The sequence below is a fragment of the Fusarium falciforme genome, chromosome 9 (genome assembly GCF_026873545.1).
Source record: "Fusarium falciforme chromosome 9, complete sequence".
NCBI classification, from domain to species: domain Eukaryota; kingdom Fungi; phylum Ascomycota; class Sordariomycetes; order Hypocreales; family Nectriaceae; genus Fusarium; species Fusarium falciforme.
This window is the reverse complement of record NC_070552.1, coordinates 3,292,612-3,310,743: the sequence shown is the minus strand read 5'-3', so window position 1 is coordinate 3,310,743 and position 18,132 is coordinate 3,292,612. Positions and strand designations below refer to the sequence as shown.

The 18,132-nt window shown below is 50.2% G+C and overlaps 6 protein-coding genes and 1 pseudogene across 7 annotated transcripts, besides 1 other annotated feature; 4 read left to right on the top strand and 3 right to left on the bottom strand.

The window, feature by feature from the left end:
- Positions 1-1,058: 1,058 nt before the first annotated feature.
- On the top strand, positions 1,059-1,589 carry NCS54_01193100 (Hypothetical protein; the record flags this gene model as incomplete). The annotated part of the gene is made up of 2 exons (XM_053157186.1): positions 1,059-1,175; positions 1,233-1,589. 2 exons carry the CDS (start codon positions 1,059-1,061, stop codon positions 1,587-1,589), a joined length of 474 nt encoding a protein of 157 aa, XP_053013161.1.
- Positions 1,590-1,963: 374 nt separating this feature from the next.
- On the bottom strand, positions 1,964-2,933 carry NCS54_01193000 (NmrA domain-containing protein; the record flags this gene model as incomplete). The annotated part of the gene is made up of 2 exons (XM_053157185.1): positions 1,964-2,626; positions 2,679-2,933. 2 exons carry the CDS (start codon positions 2,931-2,933, stop codon positions 1,964-1,966), a joined length of 918 nt encoding a protein of 305 aa, XP_053013160.1.
- A 306-nt stretch (positions 2,934-3,239) lies between these two features.
- On the bottom strand, positions 3,240-5,427 carry NCS54_01192900 (3Beta-HSD domain-containing protein; the record flags this gene model as incomplete). The annotated part of the gene is made up of 2 exons (XM_053157184.1): positions 3,240-3,261; positions 4,727-5,427. 2 exons carry the CDS (start codon positions 5,425-5,427, stop codon positions 3,240-3,242), a joined length of 723 nt encoding a protein of 240 aa, XP_053013159.1.
- Positions 5,428-6,244: 817 nt separating this feature from the next.
- On the bottom strand, positions 6,245-7,587 carry NCS54_01192800 (PKS-ER domain-containing protein; the record flags this gene model as incomplete). Its single annotated transcript, XM_053157183.1, has 3 exons — positions 6,245-6,501; positions 6,592-7,215; positions 7,311-7,587. The coding sequence occupies 3 exons, from the start codon at positions 7,585-7,587 to the stop codon at positions 6,245-6,247; spliced, it is 1,158 nt and encodes a 385-aa protein (XP_053013158.1).
- A 3,647-nt stretch (positions 7,588-11,234) lies between these two features.
- NCS54_01192700 lies at positions 11,235-12,540 on the top strand (annotated as a pseudogene). Its single transcript has 4 exons — positions 11,235-11,580; positions 11,636-12,000; positions 12,050-12,090; positions 12,141-12,540.
- Positions 11,235-12,540: a sequence feature.
- A 1,341-nt stretch (positions 12,541-13,881) lies between these two features.
- On the top strand, positions 13,882-14,629 carry NCS54_01192600 (Ysc84 domain-containing protein; the record flags this gene model as incomplete). The annotated part of the gene is made up of 2 exons (XM_053157182.1): positions 13,882-13,954; positions 14,013-14,629. The coding sequence occupies 2 exons, from the start codon at positions 13,882-13,884 to the stop codon at positions 14,627-14,629; spliced, it is 690 nt and encodes a 229-aa protein (XP_053013157.1).
- Positions 14,630-15,647: 1,018 nt separating this feature from the next.
- NCS54_01192500 (Cyanide hydratase) lies at positions 15,648-16,856 on the top strand (the record flags this gene model as incomplete). The annotated part of the gene is made up of 3 exons (XM_053157181.1): positions 15,648-15,695; positions 15,743-15,836; positions 15,898-16,856. The coding sequence occupies 3 exons, from the start codon at positions 15,648-15,650 to the stop codon at positions 16,854-16,856; spliced, it is 1,101 nt and encodes a 366-aa protein (XP_053013156.1).
- Between the last annotated feature and the right edge of the window lie 1,276 nt (positions 16,857-18,132).

Genomic DNA, 18,132 nt, shown 5'->3' with positions numbered 1-18,132 from the left:
CCGGTAGGCGACCTTTCTGTCTGACGCGCAGGAAACTTGGCCCAGTTTGTCTAGGGTACCAGAAACCGCTGCGTTGGGTGGAGGGGATTGCGTCACGACGTTTTGCCGGCGCTGCTTTCCCCGGCGAGAATGCTTCCACAGCTGGTCGGCAGCCCACTCCCAGGACCTTCATGGCAAGCGTTGCAGCTTCTATCCATGGGCTCGGATCATCGATTGACCCTGCCGGCCCCGATCAAGTGAATCACACCCCGTGGGAGAACCCCTGGATAGCTGCAAGCGGGTTTGGGTTCGCGAATGAATCAACATGCTGTCTATCAGTAAATGCCGCATTGGCTGGGTCTCAAGAGACCTTCAAAACGCTTTCAGCCCTTGGCCATAGCCCGCACTAAGATGTAGGAGTAGTCTTGATGTCAGGCCTAACACGGCTTCACAAAATGGGAACTTCTTGCACAGTTCAGGACTTTACACAAACCATGTCAATCCAGAGTAAATCTCTGTTGTTTATCGGAGCAGCCATCCAGAATGGCTTTGATGACGAAGGTCAAGAATTTCTATATCAACATTAGAGCACCTCGATGTTGCTGTCAGTACCCTTCGCACCGAGATAGCCCGGGCGCGAGGGACCCCACAGGCCGGCACGTTGACCGCTGGCATCTTATAATGCACTTTTCACGGGAGTCTGCTTTCCAATCCTTTCGGCGATTTGTGTGCTACAGGTGGGGGCATTCCCGCAACAAAGGACTAGCTAATACAGATAATTTCAATTCCTTCAGGGGTGGCCTTGCACTCATCATCTACGCTTGATTTCAGATGGTTACCTCCTCCAAACCTCGATGGGAACGCTCGCCACAGGTTTGGAACAAGATGCGAGTTCCCGTCAAGCACTGGAGTCTCTGGGTGCCATGGACTTGCCCTCGTTTGTGTTGAGTAGGAAAAGTCCGACTATTGGGATCTGGAGAAACTTTCGTAACGCCCAGGACTCGTAGAAACAAGGCAGACTCGACGGCGTAGAGCCTGTCACTGGAGTTCCAAGGTCTCTCCTTGATATCTTTGCCGCCATGGCTGGCGAACCTGGGAACGACATTGCCTTGCGATTCTGGTCATGGCAGCGCGATGGAGGAGACCCTGCTCAGCGCTACCTGTGGGACTTCTGGAGATTCTCCCGCATCTTGGATGTCCGTCAGCGTCGGCGCTAGCGATACTCCAACGACGACTTCATGCCTACGGCACAGGGCGACGACGAGTCGAAGGATTTGGCCCCAGATACAGACATGATTCTGTTTCGATTGATGGAATCCGTCGAGGCTGCACATCAGGCTTTCAGTATCCCATGCCCCAAAAACTTGCCTTCCTACCACGGGCTTGTGTATCCGCTGATGACCATCAGTCTTGAAGTTTCCCACCTCAAGGGGGGTCCCGAGTGGAAACAAACTCTGGTTGAAGTGCACTCCCGCATCGAGGAGATTAGTCCATTCAGACTTGCGAGAATGGCCTTTAAGCTGCTGGATGATGCTTGGCTGGAAGAGTCTTCTGATTTTGATATTGAGGGTACGGCCAGTCGGATGGGTGTCTGGATCGCCCTCCTTTGAAAATTACTCGCAAACATTTAACAACATGGGCAGGGCTGTTTCACAAAGAGAAACAAAGGAGGCAGAAAATCGGTCCCACGCTTTTTATATGTTGAGTGGTATCATGGGGCACTGGCAGGGGCAGGCGTAGTTGAAGAGTAGACCGGGTTAAGGGTCTTGGGGGGTCAAATCAGGCAGAAGCTTGATAACTCATTCATAACTAAGATAATTTAGGCGCGATACTTCTATTATTCATGAATTTACATTTCTATACATATTAATGACCTCCACTTTCTCGGCCTTTTCTACTTTCAACACACTTAACAAGAAGAATCTTCAAACTTGGAACAAGTCACAGTCCCCATCTAGCAACATCACTTCATCCAAGGGTTCCTCTAAGCATCCTTCTTAGGAAACGAGGACTTATCCAGCCACGTTTCAAGAGTCATTAGCTCTGGGTGCTCCTCCCTGAGTTCCTTGATGTTCGCTCCATATCCTTCCTTCTCGAAAAATGTAAACATGGTACCCATCTCTTCCGACAGCCAGAGCACCAGTCTTGCTAACAGAGCCCAAGTAGCCGGCACACCTGACTGTATCTTTTTCGAGTACAGCGTCGCCATCTGTTCGTAGGTTAACTCATCTCCGGCGAGAGAAATTGCCTTCCCGTTGAATTCGCGCGGTGACATGAAAGCCTTTGCGGCGAAGGCCCCAATGTCAGCAGTGGCAATGAGCTGAAGGGGGCGCGACTTGACGACCAGCCTCCATGACGTCGCAAACACCTTTCCGAGGAACCCGCCATCGAAGTTCTCCATAAAAGCTACAGGGCGGAGAATAGTCCATCCGAGGGCAGCCTCCTTTGACTTCTGAACGAGGTGGTGCTCAATGTTGTGCTTGCTCTTGAAGTGCGGAATATTAGTGGCATTTTCAAAGGATTTCGCGCCACTACGGTCAACGGAGGAGTAGACAAAATGCTGAACGCCATGATTTATGGCAGCATCAACAAGCGCCTTTCCCTGCCGCTCCTCGATAATTGGACCGGTCTTGTTCATCGCAGGTGTCTATTCCAATAATCAGCTACTATAACATACCACAAAACGAGACAATGCTAACCTGAACGCTGAAGACGCCCCATATAGGCACCTTGGATGCTGCCTTGGCAGTGTCGAAAATGCCTTCGGCATCATCCAGATTACCCTGAACCAGGCTGATTCGAGGTGACTTTTCGACTAGTTTCTTGGCAGAAGGTGATGATGAGTCTCTCGTAACGGCTAGAATATCGAAATCGGCATTGGCAGCAAGTAGGGCTCTAATGACGGAGCCACCCTGCTTTCCGGTGGCACCAGTGATGAGCAAAGCTCGAGACATTTTGGCGAATGGTGTGAGTGATAAGAGGGGATGTTGTGAATATTGGGCCAAGCAAACAAACGGTAGACAGTTGGCATTTTATATCCCGACTCTGCGCCAAGGTCCTATCTTCTTCGTTGCTTGCGCATGAAAATCTCCGGGTCATGACAAAGCATTCCCCTGGCTTACAAGTGTCGGAAGTTCATCGGACACCGATGCTAGTTTCCCCGGGGGTAATACGACGTCTAATTGGCTGGGGTCTAGGAGGCGTCTTCGCGTCCGGAAGCTGGAGAATGCCAAGACACCGGGTCGGATAGTTTCGACCAATCAATGCCCAACAATGACAACTCTAGTTCCTAGGTTAGTCAGCGGAATGATGGGGGCGCTATTCAAGGTCAAAGGATTTATATTCCATTCTGCCTACTCGCGTCCTTTGCTATTTGATTTCATCCCTCTTCTGCTTCTTTCTTTTGGATTTTCCAACCTTGAGACCCTACATCAAGCATGGCCTTAAGCCTTTGTTGTGGATTGGCATGATACTTTATTTGATAGAAGTCATTGCTAAGATTTCGAAGCCTCCGGCCCTCTGTTTTCACATATCTACTGCGGTTGCGCCAACAAAAATGATAGTGGAGATCGATCAGTACATCGAGCCGTACGTTAATCGATCGCCTAACCAGTGCCAATCTGGTGGGGCATTATGGCGCCTAGTCACTGTATGGGGCAAAAATAGAGTCCTCGTCTCTGGCTTCGGGTAGGGCTTGCAGCTCAGCGACATTGGAGTCCAGCACATAATCTGGCTCATCGCATCAGGGCCTAAGACAGCTGATCGGTGTGTATCACGTACATTAACGGTCCGAAGACCTTGATTAAGAAAGGCTGTATGCATTCATCATTGAATCAACTCGTAGAGGGGCGTTTTTTCACATCTGCTGAGGCATACGGATCACCTATCCTTCGAGGTTTGAATCACAGTTTGTCTCGGCCATATAATACCCATACACCTCCCCCATCGTGGTCCATATTCCAACCGCACTCGCAAGCAAAGCAGGAAAGGGAAAACAGCAATAGATTATCTGCATCTATCAAACAGTCACAATGGACGGCTTCATCGTCTGGGCTCGTGAGGTCGACCTGACCCTCGTTCGTACCCTAGAGACTCTCCATGGTTTCATTGACCTCGTCTATGGAAGAGGACAATGGGCACATCGGACCGAAGGAACGAGAATGGTAGTGTGGACCAAGGTGCAAAACCCCCCAGACCTGTCGAGAAAGCTGTGGGAAATGGGAGCCTAAAAGTGAAGAACTCCCATTGAGTGACACTGGGTTCCAGGTTTCATGTGCCCGGGCAGGACAACCAACAAAATAGTTGTTAGGATTCTAGCAAAGGGACTACTATTATTGATACTTCCAGCCAAATAAAGTGGCCGTCTCATCCAAGTGTAGCTGCAAACACGCCGTAGAGAACTCAATACCCCACCTATATCAACTTATGCTGTGCCAGGCTGTCTACAGTATCCCCCAAACAATCCTCCACGGCTCTTGGTTTCCACCCTAGAATTTTCTTTGCTTGGAGATTGCTTAATGTCCTCCTCTGTCCAAGTTGGGGAACCAAACTTCGCACTTGAGGGTTCACGAACCCGATTGTCTTTACCATCCAATCCTGTAGCTGTCTTTTCGGTACCTTCGCCGCTTTCTCTGGTCTCTGACCACGTATAATGTTTGCAACATCCATTAGAGACAGGGGCGCTCCGTCCCCTCTTGCAATAAAACGTTCTCCGCCTGCCTTGGGATGTGTCATTGCAAGAATGTACATGTCTGCCAGATCGCGCACGTCCACGAGGTTGAAGTAGATGCGGGGACAAGCCGCCATTCCTCCCTCAAGCATTGTCTTGATGAGACCAATGCTTGAAGAGACTTTTTGGCCCAGCACAGGGCCAAAAATGCCCACAGGGTTGAGAACGACAAGTTCGAGCCTCGAGTCTTGCTGCTGATTCACAAAGTCCCAAGCTGCACGTTCAGCAAAGAGTTTGCTCTTGTGGTAGACCGGAAGACCTTCTGGGTCTGACCAATCCCTTTCATCAAACCTATCCTTGTGTTGTTTTCCGTAGCCAATTGCTGCAAAGGATGAGGTAAATACCACCCGCTTCACATTGGCACGCGCCGCCATCTGGAGAACCCTGAGCGTCCCCTCTTTCGCCGGTATCAACAGCTCATTTTCATCCTTGGGCGCTTGACTTGGAAAGGGTGACGCAACATGATGAACATAGTCGCATCCATCCATAGCAGCTTCCCAGCCTTCGTCTTTAGTCAGATCTGCCACGAAGAAGGCGAGTTTGGCGATGTTGTTGGCTCCTGCAGCGTTGAGATCCTGGCGAACAGCCGATTCTTTTGATGAGTCGCGAATTGTTGCGCGAACATTATAGTTGCGGGAGAGAAGCTGAAGAATGAGGTGTGAGGCGACAAATCCGGTCGCCCCTGTGACGAGGACAGATTTCGATGCTGGAGACGACATTGAGAAAAGCCAAGGGACTGAAGAAGGCTGATTGGACTCGGAGACCAATAACCACATTGAAGACAACAGCACTTTATATACAAAAGGTGGAGGGCCCAAGCTCAGGATGCCATTAGTCTCATGGCTTATGTTGATGATTATGGCTGACGGATTTTTCTCACAGGACAAGTGGCTTATATAAAGCGCCAGTGTTGGCCTCAAACCAAGGTAGTGGCTGGCCTGTGGACCAACGCGTCACAGAGATGCTCTCACAACGAGGCAATCAAATGTTTGCTTCATAGTTAAGAATAATTTGCTCATATACGATCAAGAATTTTGTGTTATTGGCTTAATCGATTGACATGGTACGTGGGAGAAGCACATTGAGCAAAACCTACATCTTCGGCTTTTCAACTCAAGTCTCTCGTTCATCTTCCATCTATTGGGACAACGGTCTCGAGGGCTAAAGTAGTATCAAGAGCGGTCTTAGCCCTCAAAAGCGTGCACTGGAGTCTTTATAAAATTCGCCGGGGTTCAGTCGGTTCATGGCACCAACCCTGTTCCAAGTAAGGACTCAAGAGTCTGTCTTGTTGTCACGTGCACGTACGCCAATATTGGACTTGAACGGAGAAATCTCACAACGCAAGAATTCTGTAACTTCAAAGATCTGACATGCACACTGGACGGGGTCACGTTGTTTAAGGGTTACTCGGCGAAAACGCAATCGAGAACAAAGTGGATATCCCAGAAAATGCCGAGTCAGCCTCTTATTGGGCCACAAACATGACAAACAACACAGTGTCGGATTCTCAAGCCTTTATCATGATCACGTAGACGTTCACACCTGGTAGACCAGCTTCTCAGCACTGATCGGACGCATATGTCCCTCGCCGCCATTGACGTTTGACCTTTGCGACACCGACCCAGACCCCAGTAGAGCAAATCCGTCTGGAACAACTCTCTCAAAGCCGCCAGGCATAATCCTCACAGGATTTGGCTCGATTCTCGACCGTCCTAAAGGCGTCCCAACACTGAGAAAGCCATAGTACTGTCGGGCAAACTCAAGGGCCTCCTGGCTCGCTGGGAGTACTGTATCTAGATTTCGCGGATTAAGCGTCAGCAAAATACGCAGCCTCACATAAAAGCCTCAATCCCGACATATGCGAAACATGAGATAACACTCACCGTTATACCCGACCTCAACTCCCAGTCCTTCCCAGACGGCACCATAGATTGGCTTGATCCTCAGCTTGGATGGGTCGTATCGCCCACCAACTGGGCCACGAAATACAGCAAATTTGGCCCCAGTGGCCAACGTTTCGTGGGTTCCATAAACGGTCTGTCCCTCCGAAATGCAATCCAAGGCAAAGTCAACACCGTTTCCCCCCGTTGCGGCCTTGACTTGTTCAACCCAGTCGGCAGCGCGGTAGTCGACAAGAACATCGTAGCTGTAGGGTTCTTGTCGTAAAAAGCTGTGCTTGGACTTACTCGCCGCACCGATGAGCTGGATTTTGGTCCCAGATGCCGACGCCGAAAGGTGGACGAGTTGCGCGGCGTAGAGGCCCACAGATGTGGAGGAGCCATAGATGAAGACATTAATCGGCTTGGCAGTGTCCTTTTCTGTTTGCGAGCCAGAGAAAGGGTTCGGCAGTCCGAGGCGAGCATAGAGACCTTGGGCGGCAGTCAGGCTGCACATACTAACAGTTGATGCCTCTTCCAAGGACATCCCGGGAGGGATCGCCCAGATTAGGTCGTAAGGGGCGGTGATGTACTCGGCAAAAGCTCCCGGGCGATCATTTACAGAACAAGCTATAGTTGTCAGCTCAGGTCCAAATGCTAGCAATCAATCTAGGCCGCCAGATGACGAGGAATCCATTCGTCCAGTTTGCCGACTCGAAACGCACCTCCTTGGAGAAACCCAGCAACGCGCGTTCCTGGCTTGGCTCGAGGGTCCGAAGATCCACCAAGTTCCGGGCTAGCTTCAACGACCACGCCGGCAAAGTCGGTTCCTATAACCCGCTTCTCTTGGGCAGCAATGGGCGTTGAGACGTAGAGTTGGTCGACTGGGTTGAGTGCTATCGCTTTCACCCTGATAAGAACGTCTCCGATTTGTGGAATGGGGCGGGGCAGGTCTTCAACGGATGCGCTCCGGGTACTGGTGGTTAATACAAGAGCCTTCATTTTGTCGCCGTTGTTATGTATGCTGAACGAGATGCCAATTTCGGTCTCAACGGCGAGTCATCATGGCTTTATGTATTGACTTGTCCTGCCACAGGAGCGAGTAAGATTCATCGGCCCTTGTTATCACTGGATTGATAATCGACCAAGATGTTTTATTAGTAAGCAAGACCAGAGATATGACGCGTCGTTGAGCTGAACAGGGTCTCCGCGTCAGCCAGAAATGACGCCATCGCCTTGAACTCCTCCATCGCTCACGTCAGCCACACACGCCACATCAGCCAGCTTGCAAAGCCCTCCGACACTGAGGTCCTCATTAAAATCCACGTGCTGAGATAACTATCCTACTTGTCCTGTAATACCGTATCAGGATGATCCAGGTTTACTGCGCGGCTAAAGCTGATAGACAAAAGATAAGCTCTTTCAGGTGTCTCTTGCACCTCAGTAGATAGATTATATCTCTAAACTCAACGAATGCCATCAATGCTGAGAGAACGATGGTACCCAGTACCCAATCCATTGCCCTAATTTTCTGTGTTACTAACAACCCAATGCTCCGAACCATCGTGAAATGACGCTCCCAGGTTTTAGTATTAATAGCCGTAGCGAACCAATTTTTTTTTTTTTTCTTTTTTTTACCCCATTAGCTATGTGGATCTGAACTTCAATAGCTGATTGCAGTCAGGTAGGCTTGTCAGACGGAATGAATGTCACTCACAACAACCCTAGACTTGCCCACAACATCGGCAGCTCTTTGTTAACCCTCGCCGTTTTGATTCAGATCTAATCTACACGACCCCTGGTTTTTATTATATGCTCAGTCATGCTTGGAAATATTGATATCTTGACCCTTGATATTCTACTACTTCTCACCACGGTTGATGTCGCCACTCCCGAGTAGCGGTCACTCCCTTTTGTAACAAGTTCCATTAGAAACCCCTCTTTCCCTTATCAGAGCTATCCCCGTGTCACACTATAAAGCCGTTCTTTGGCCAGAGACGAGGGCGCTTGGTCCATTCAGTGTCCTCGGCTCTTCTGCCCCGATGTTGGAGGATGCCCCGGCGGAAATAATTGGAGAATAGCTACTTAGACTGAGCTTCACTCATGCATCGTGGACGTTCCTTTAAGCTAACGAGATAAAAACGTTGAATGAATCGCGTCCAGAACGAATGGGAGGGAGATCCAAAGGGTACACGTAGTATTGAGCAGCTCCTCTACTTTCGTCGAGCGTACTGCTGCAAGGTGTTAGTTCAATTTTTTTCTTCTTTTTTTTTAAGAACAAAGATTGAAATCCCAAAGCCATATTCAGGAGCCGGTAAGGCCCGTAAGGGTGATCTGGCAGCCCAAAAGTCGATGCCGTAGACAGTGATTATGATTGATGAAGAATCGCGAGCCTAACGGCCCACTCGGCAATTACTCCTACTTTAGCGTCTCCCTTCGGGGATCGGCAGCATGTTAAGCCTCAAACATCCAACTTCCCGGGAGTTGTATGGGTCAGGTCGATGGGTCACGTCGTTCGAGGTTCCAGGGGCGTAACCTCTGATACAGAATTAGTAAGCGTAGCTACGGGGTCGCACCGTTCCCGGCCAAGTAATGACTTCAGGTTGGTATTGGATAGACTCCTCGCTCTGCGCCACTGCTACAAAGGCGCATCAGGTGCTCTCCCGATGTATCCCTACCATAATACGTATAGCTATCTATTGGTGGCTCACCTGTCATGATTCATGCCTGCAGGTCAGGCACCTAGAAAGGCTGATCTGCGTGAGCCAGAACCAATCTAGAAAACCCACGACGCAGATAAAATCCTGGCTGTGGTGCGTCCGAACGTTGTGATTGATCAGTGCGAGCCCTTGCTCTACTAGATGACGTTGGAGAAAGATCTTCAATACTAGCGGCCGGGGCACAACGGAAGTCAAAGCGCATCAGGGGCTACCTGACAGGATTCTTCTGCATGCCAGTAGTAGATCGACTTTCCAGGGCCCCTGAGCAGGGATGCACCTCGTTGCTACTCCGTAGATTCTCTGGACTACCAGCGGACTAGGCTTGAGCTGGTACTACTCCGTAGTAGAGGCGCCACTCGTTCCACTTTTCGGACCATGGAATTGGTTCTTCATCCTAGCTAGCGGTTTGTCATGTCCTCTTGGGACTCCTAATGACAGACTGTGTTCTTGGTGCAACTAGGTTTATCTAGTCGCCGACCTGGAGACAGCATCGAATGAGATAGCATGCCAGTCGCTATTCTCATGTAAAAATGTCTTTGTCGGGGGCAATCTGGAAGGTTCCGGTTGTTGTCTTACTCGCGCTGACGAAAGGAAGTAAGACGGGGGAAAGATGACCTAATAAATGCCGAGGCATACTAGCAACTTTTGCAAACCCATCATGAATCGACTATCATATATGAGACAATCGATAGCATCGCCCCTCTTGGGCGATCCACGACACTAGTATCAGGGTCTTTTTGCTGGTGTCGGGATTTCATGAACCGAGGGCCAGTGCTTCCTTTTGTGCAAATCCTCGCCCCAGTCCAGTGTATTGGGCCAATTCGAACAGCAAGGGTCTCGGGGACTGACTCGTGTTGGGTCCTGGGTCCATTGGCGACGAGAACTTCTGACTAAACAGCCGAGACCCATCGGAGGCGTTCTTCAATTCTACTACGTATGGGCCCTTCATATACGAGGTAGCCCAATGTCAAGGTGGCATCGTCATTAAACGTCTGTCTTGAGTGAAGCCTCGTCGTTCCGTCGAAGAAAAACGGTAGCATAGGTGGCGCTTCACTTCCCTCCCTGTTGGCCAACTGACTCGACAGCCCACGGAGAGCACATGGGAGTCAGTTGTCTTGATGCACATCAATGCGGCACGGAGAAAAACAAGGCCTGAAGATGGGGCCGATCTCAGCCAGAGTGGCTAGTTTAGCTCCAGTCTCCAGACCGACCCTGAGCTTTACGAGATCTGGGTCAAGACATGAGATTTTAGCGCCGGCGTTCCCCACATATTCATGACTCGGCACTCATTACACCGACGCGTCACGGAAGCCATTGGGCTGCAGGCTACCGGGGTCGGCGGGAGTTTGGACACTCAACTGGAAACTCTTCCTCGACAGAGAACCCGGTGATTTTCCTGGTGGAGCCGGCCAGCAGGATGGTTTCTTATCGCGGGGATCGGTACCACACTGCGGTTTTCCTGCCATCGCTTCCCTGGACTTGAGAATGCCCTACGAGGCCCCAAAGGGGGACTGGCTGTCCCTCTCGAGTGAGATCGCTTCATGTCCACGCTGCTGTCTGCCACATGATATAGTACTCGAGACCAAAACCGGCTCCAGGAGACCAAGGCAGCCAGCAAAGACCACCAGGGGCAATTTCAAATATACTTTTGGCGGTGCACTTACCTCACCGTAGCCCAAGCCCCTCAGAGTCCGGCCCGGCCCCTAGCCTCTTCAGTTCTGTTGGCCGTCTTGGTCCCAAGCCACTTGTGGGTTAGGGCCTTCACGGGTTTCTCGGCACCGGGGTGTTCTCTTCCAATAGGGATCGGCAGTTTAGCAGAGCGACTGAATCAAACTGCCCAGACTGCCGAATTTAGCATTGGAGTGGCCAACCCTCTTTAATGGAACACGTCGTCCATCCCGAATTGCTTTTTTCCGTCCACCGATTCACATTCCTTCTTCAACTCGTCTTCTTTCTTCACCGTTGGCGGAAAGGCCCGAGACTGTTGGCAACATGACTGGCTTCATGGTCCCGGACAACTATGTCCCAGACTTGCCAAATGATACCGACATGAACATTGCGTCCATTGCGTGGGGCCTATCGCTCGGTATCACCATCTTTAACTTTTCCAAGGCGGCCAAGCAGACGAAATCCGCTTGGCATAGGAGGAAGAGAATCACGGCTTATGTCGCCCTGGTCTGGATTGAGATCATCTCCAGTTTCCTATTGGGTGTCATGTGCTGGTTCTATCTTCGGAATAAGATCGAGCCGAGTTTGCAGTTCTTCTTTTTCATCAGTAAGGACGCTCAGGGTGGGGTTTCCGGATTTGACAAGCTGACTCTTTGCCATAGTCGTGTGGTGGTCGACACAGGTTCAATGCTTGATCCAGATCATCATCAATCGAGTTTCCTTATTGATGGTCGTTCGAGCAAACGGTACCAAGCTCAAATGGATCTGCTTCCTCATCCTTTTCGCCGTCAACATCAGCGTCTTTTGCATTTGGGTCCCGGCCCGTCTCCAGATCAGCGAGAAATACATCCACCTCAACGAGATTTGGGACCGTTGCGAGAAAGTCATCTTTGCTCTTATGGATGCTGCTCTCAACTTTTACTTCATCTACGTCGTTAAGAAGAGGCTTGTCGCGAATGGCCTGCAGAAGTATACACGCCTTTATCAAATGAACTTGTTCCTGGTTGCCATTTCTATTGCCCTGGATGTAAGTATACCCAGTTCTACTTTCAGCAACGTCTGCTAACCCGATACAGGTCCTTTTGATTTGCATGATGTCGCTGCCAAACAGTTTCGTGTATGTTCTAGTAGACACGCCCAATCTTGTATCTCACTAACCCATTGCAGGTACATTCAATTCCACCCCCTCGTCTACCTTCTCAAGCTACACATCGAGATGAACATGGCCGACCTGATCGGAAAGGTCGTCCGAGCCAGCAACAACCAGGACCACGACTACAGCTCTCGATCGAGGACCAATGGTACATCTCGCCAACACCCCAGCCGCTTCGGCCACACACTGGCCAGCGCTCACCACCGAACCCACATCGAGCTTGGCGAAGAGGATGAATACGAACTTAAGGAGCGAGAGAAGATAGAGGGTATTAAGAAGACGGTTGTGACGAAAGTGACTCGCACCGGCCCCAGCGAGAATGACGATGATTCTCACGAGGAAAACGACGACAGAGAGATCAGCGAGAGCAGTTCAACGAAGCAATTACATCAGCGCCAATACAGTGTCGGATAGAGAGACCATCATAAACGCCAGGCATATTACAGAGAAGGGGAGAAAAAAAGAGAGTACATAGAAATATAACCATAATGTATAATGAAATAGATGCCAGTCTGTACATCTACCGACGTCTACTATCCCTTGCTATCCGAAACATGGAGCTGAGACCCTGATGTATTGGTTTCGCCTTTTAGTCAAACAGGAGGCCGATGGGCACTTGCCTGGTGCATTCGTAAGACTTTTGTCTGGGAAGTCCTTTTCCCTGTCGTTAGCAGGGGCATCACAAGCATTTTTTGTCGCTTCCGCGAGTCAGTACCACAGACAGAGTCTGTAACAGCCCTCGCAGAACGTTGCAGGTCTCACTAACCCTACGTCGTCTCAATGATGAACGATCGGACAGCCGGCCCCCCAGTCAGAGTAATATAGGGTGACAGTTCATGGGGATTCTCGAGTGATGGAACGAGGAAAACGTCGTCGATGTAGAAGCCAGCCATGGTACTAGACAATGCATGATATTCTTCTCTTATCTTTACCGCAAGCGATAGCCAGGAATACGCGTGTTCTGGTAAAAGGACGACAGGAGGCTTAGCATGTGAGATGGCGACCGAGTTGATGACGCTATGGATGCATATGCGCAATGCACATTGAGTACATTATGGAATATCTCAATATGGCCCCCTTCCACCATCAAAACAGATGGATACTGTAACCTTTTCCACTTCATAATAGGTAGTTCGTGGCCAATCTCAAACAGACCGCAGCAGGTGTATCTCTAGGGTAGGTAAGAAGAGATGAGCAGGGAAATGCCCCCCAAAAAAACATGGGAATAAAGATGAGGCGCAGCCACTAGGTCCAGCGTGTGATTTGTCATGCCTTTGCCAAGAAGCAAGTCTAAGCCACTGCGTCGTAAAGCGACAAAATTTCTCAGCGCTTTTTATGAGTGGCTGATGCACCCAGGAACGCAGTCAGCTGCAAAGCTGGGGTTCCGGAGCAAATACGCTCCAACGCTCCAATACGCTTTGAATACGCCCTTCAATGCCTTGCGACCGTATTTGTCAACTTTTACATGCCATGATTGGCCGAAGCTGTCAGCCGCAGCATGCCAAGTAGGCTCATTCAATACCTTTGAGGCTGGGAAACGCTGGCTCTCAGTGAATGAAGAAGGGGAGATCCCGACGTTGTGCCTCATGTGTGGCAGGCCCTTCTTTGAGGGCAATATAAGTACATCGCCTTTCCTAAACAACTTCAATTCTACGCACTCCTGTTTAGCAAGCAACTCAAGTTGGCACTCAGTTCATCATCTTTACTACACTTCATCAAGATATCTTGCGTCTTAAATACACCATACATACAAACATGGGCTTCTTCAAGGCGGCAGATATTCGTCACGAATGCGACAAGGCGGCTCAGATACTTAAGTCGTTTGTTGGTATGTTTTCAGTAGCACTTGATATTCTTCAATGCTGCAACGACTGATAACTGGATAGAAAAGTCCAAGATTCCTTCGGAAGTCATCGCAGGCGCCCAGGGGCTGGCAATCTTTACCGGCTTCCGTGCTGGCATGTACCTTGCAGGCGCTGGCGGTTCCGGAATTGTTGTCGCTCGTCTTCCCGATGGAACTTGGTCACCGCCTTCTGCCTTCTCGGTGCGGAGTGGTAGCATCGGCCTTGTTTATGGCCTAGATGTTTACGACTGTGTGTGCGTGCTCAACACACAAGCTGCCGTGGGCGCGTACAAGACGTCCGAAATGAGCCTTGGCGGCGCCGTCGCCCTGGCAGCTGGACCAATTGGGGGTACCGCCAATGTGAAGGAGATCAAGCCAGTCTGGACATACACCAAATCAAGGGGGTTTTACGGTGGCTTGACTGTGGATGGAACAGTCATCGAGGAGAGGCGTGACGCCAGCGCCGATTTCTACGGGTCCAGCGTTTCTTCCAAGCAGATTCTTGAGGGCGACGTCGAAATCGTTCATGGATCCCACGACTGGCGTGCTGGAGCGAAGCAACTCATCGAGGTTCTGAAAACCGCCGAAGGAAAACAGGGAGATGCAAAGATTCTTCAAGAAATCAGCGACCAGCCGACTCCTGGTGATCTGAGGGAGTGATACAGGTGGAGAAAGAGAATGGTGGCCGTATGCAGAGTCGGAGAGGCATTCGAGTTAAGATGTTAGAGTGCTAGGAGTTTAATACTGTTGACGAGGTGATGGATGCGTGGGAGATTTGGATGTTTATGTGTCACTTCTACTGATTTATAGAGTTTCCGTTAATATTTCGAGACATTTGAGACCAGAGATTCGCAGAAGAGCTACCCAAGTGATGTCTTTACTTAAAAACACTACGCTCCCTTCGGGCCTTCGGGGCCCAGGCAAGAGACGAGGCGACAAACACGTCCCTGCGAACGCAAACCTCGAGCGACATCCGAGACTTGTCCGAGTACCGTTCCGAAGTTGCTCAGGTGCATTGCATATTTGCGCGAAATGTTGAGCATGACTTCAGAATCAGAGCAGGACACGAGGCCTATCCATGTCAAAATTCTTCTTGATACATCCATTATGCACTTCATGGACACGAGCAACGGCTTACAATGGCCGCAATGGCACCGTAGTAGTTGGTTTGCGGCCCGCTGCGGCCCGCTGCGGCATCGTCAAATGGACACCAGCCAAGACACCACGCTGCGGGCCGCACAAAACATCCCGCTCTAGGACCCTGTAATCTCTCCCTGAGGCTCAACAACTATCTTCTCGGGCTTTTCTCGCCATCATCATCCCTGACAACTTTACAACTTGCTCCTTCCATTGGTCCAGGCTCCGTCTCAGCATGTTCTTCATCCTGCAATGCAGTTGCGTTTTAGTCACAGATTGATCATGAGCACATGCTGTCTGAACCCGCTCAGCCGTCATGGTTCGTGATCGGAGCAGCCCGGAAGATGCGGGCTTCTGGACAGAGTGTACGCCCGGAATGGGGCGAGGTGATGGAAAAGCTGCTTTGAACTACGTTGCAGGCCTGGGAAGAGTCGTATAAATATCTCCCATCTCTCTCTCGAATTGCTATCTTCCATCTCACAGACACACGCAACAAACAAAGCCCTCCATCATTCACCAAACTACACTTTCAATCGCCAACATGCCCATCACAAAGTACAAGGCGGCCGCCGTCACCTCCGAGCCAGGCGTATGAATACTCAGAACATGATGGAAGACTTTTACTAACGAAGTCAGTGGTTCGATCTCGAGGCCGGCGTTGTTAAGACAATCGACTTCATCAATGAGGCTGGACAGGCGGGGTGCAAGCTGGTTGCCTTCCCCGAAGTCTGTAAGTGAGCTCCTGATCTCGGAATCTGGGTAAACAGATTCATCTAACAACCATTGTATAGGGATCCCCGGATATCCTTACTGGATGTGGAAGGTGACATATCTTCAGTCCCTGCCAATGCTCAAGAAGTATCGTGAGAACTCGCTCGCAGTTGACTCGGAAGAGATGCGCCGGATCCGTCGTGCTGCTCGCGACAACCAGATCTATGTGTCCCTTGGATTCTCCGAGATTGACCATGCCACGCTTTACCTGGCTCAGGTATTGATCGGACCGGATGGATCTGTCGTGAATCATCGCCGCAAGATCAAGCCCACTCACGTGGAGAAGCTGGTGTACGGCGATGGTCCCGGTGACACCTTCATGTCGGTGTCGGAAACTGATATCGGCCGCGTGGGTCAGCTCAACTGTTGGGAGAACATGAACCCATTCCTCAAGGCGCTCAATGTGTCCTGCGGAGAGCAGGTTCACGTCGCTGCCTGGCCCGTCTACCCAGGCCGCGAGCGCCAGGTTGCACCAGACCCAGCAACCAACTACGCCGATCCAGCCTCGGACCTGGTAACCCCCGAGTATGCCATAGAGACTGGCGCCTGGACTCTTGCACCCTTCCAGCGTCTTTCTGTCGAAGGGCTCAAGAAGAACACCCCCGAGGGAGTCGAGCCTGAAACCGACCCATCCGTCTACAATGGTCACGCGCGTATCTACAGACCCGATGGAAGCCTGGTCGTCAAGCCAGACAAGGATTTCGATGGCTTGCTCTTCGTCGACATTGATCTCAACGAAACTCATCTGACCAAGGTCCTGGCCGACTTTGCCGGACACTACATGCGCCCAGATCTCATTCGGCTGCTGGTTGACACTCGTCGCAAGGAGCTCATCACCGAAGCTGACCCTGTTGGTACAATTGCTACTTACACCACTCGGCACCGTCTGGGACTAGACAAGCCCCTCGATGGAGAGAAGAAGGAGGAGGAGTCTGCAAAGGAAGGGACTCAGAAGCAGAAGAGCTCTGACGTGCTCTAAGCTAGATAGCTTGGATTACAACTGTGTAGAATAGCTGTGATCCTCCTTCTCCCCTCTTCAATTAAACATGTGCTTGGCTTTGGCTCTGTGTTGGCTGACTATTGCATCTATTAATGGTGATTCTTGGGTCAATTAGTATCCTTTGCTTGATTGGTAGTGAAAGCATCGCTTAGCAGGGACAGGTTGGATTAACTCAGCCGCTCATGTTACGATATAGACATATAGATGTTGGGAACATAGAAGAGAATGTTGTTCAACCTAATCCTCTCAGTAAACCTCATGACGCCCAACACTGTAGCGGGGGTCTCTGCTGACATGTCCGACTCATCTCTCATCTCTCCTCTCTCTAGGCCTGTGATGGGGAAAGAAGGAACTAACTGCATCCGGTATTTTGCGGCATTCAGCTTTCATAGCGGAATATGTCAATGGCTTTGGTCTTTGTTATTGTGGCTGATGGCTTCTTTTGGGAAGTGTGGCTAGGATCAATAATTGGCATCGTGTGTTAGGGTTGTTCTGATTTCCAGGACGTGCTTTGCGAAATAGGCATTAAGAACGTAACGGTATGACGACATTGTGATCAACTGAGAATTGGGGCAGTCATGGCAAACAATCGTTCTGAGGTAACAAGGTCAACCTGTTTAGAATCCTCCACTTTATGTGCACTGGCAGGATTTATTTCCTGTACCACCCCCGAGCGTAGAAAGAACTTAGATCAATTATGCATTTCTCTCGGTTGGTAAATTCTCGTTCCCTATGTAGAGGAATATCCTTTGACTCCTAATGACTTGACCTCGGCTGTGCGTTGGAGGCGGGAAGGTTTGTGACATAATAAAAAGACCTAGCCGGAAATATTAGGTGCTTAGGAAGGAAATGAAAAGTATCGTAGATGCGAATTGATCCTTCAGTCCTGGTTTAATAATGACAACTCTAGTCTAGATCGAGTCCACTGACAAGCCTGATCAAGAACTGAAGAGTGAGTGGGCAAAAGGCCAATTCCACATGCCATGAACTCCGAAGATAACCGCCTAACAATCCCGTCCTATATGCTTGCTAGGACGCATCTGGCAAGATGCATACTCTCCTTTCTCTGGACCCAGTTTAATGGTTGTCCTCCTTTTTGAACAAGGCTACGTGTTCTGTTGAAATGATGCCAGCGGGAGCAGATGCCCGTCAGTTCGGTAAGTTGCACTTTGAAAATAGTTAAAGGGTATTTGCAACAGGACAAATCATCAGGCAGACGAACAACGAAAAGTCCCAGGGCTAGGCCCTCAGCCTT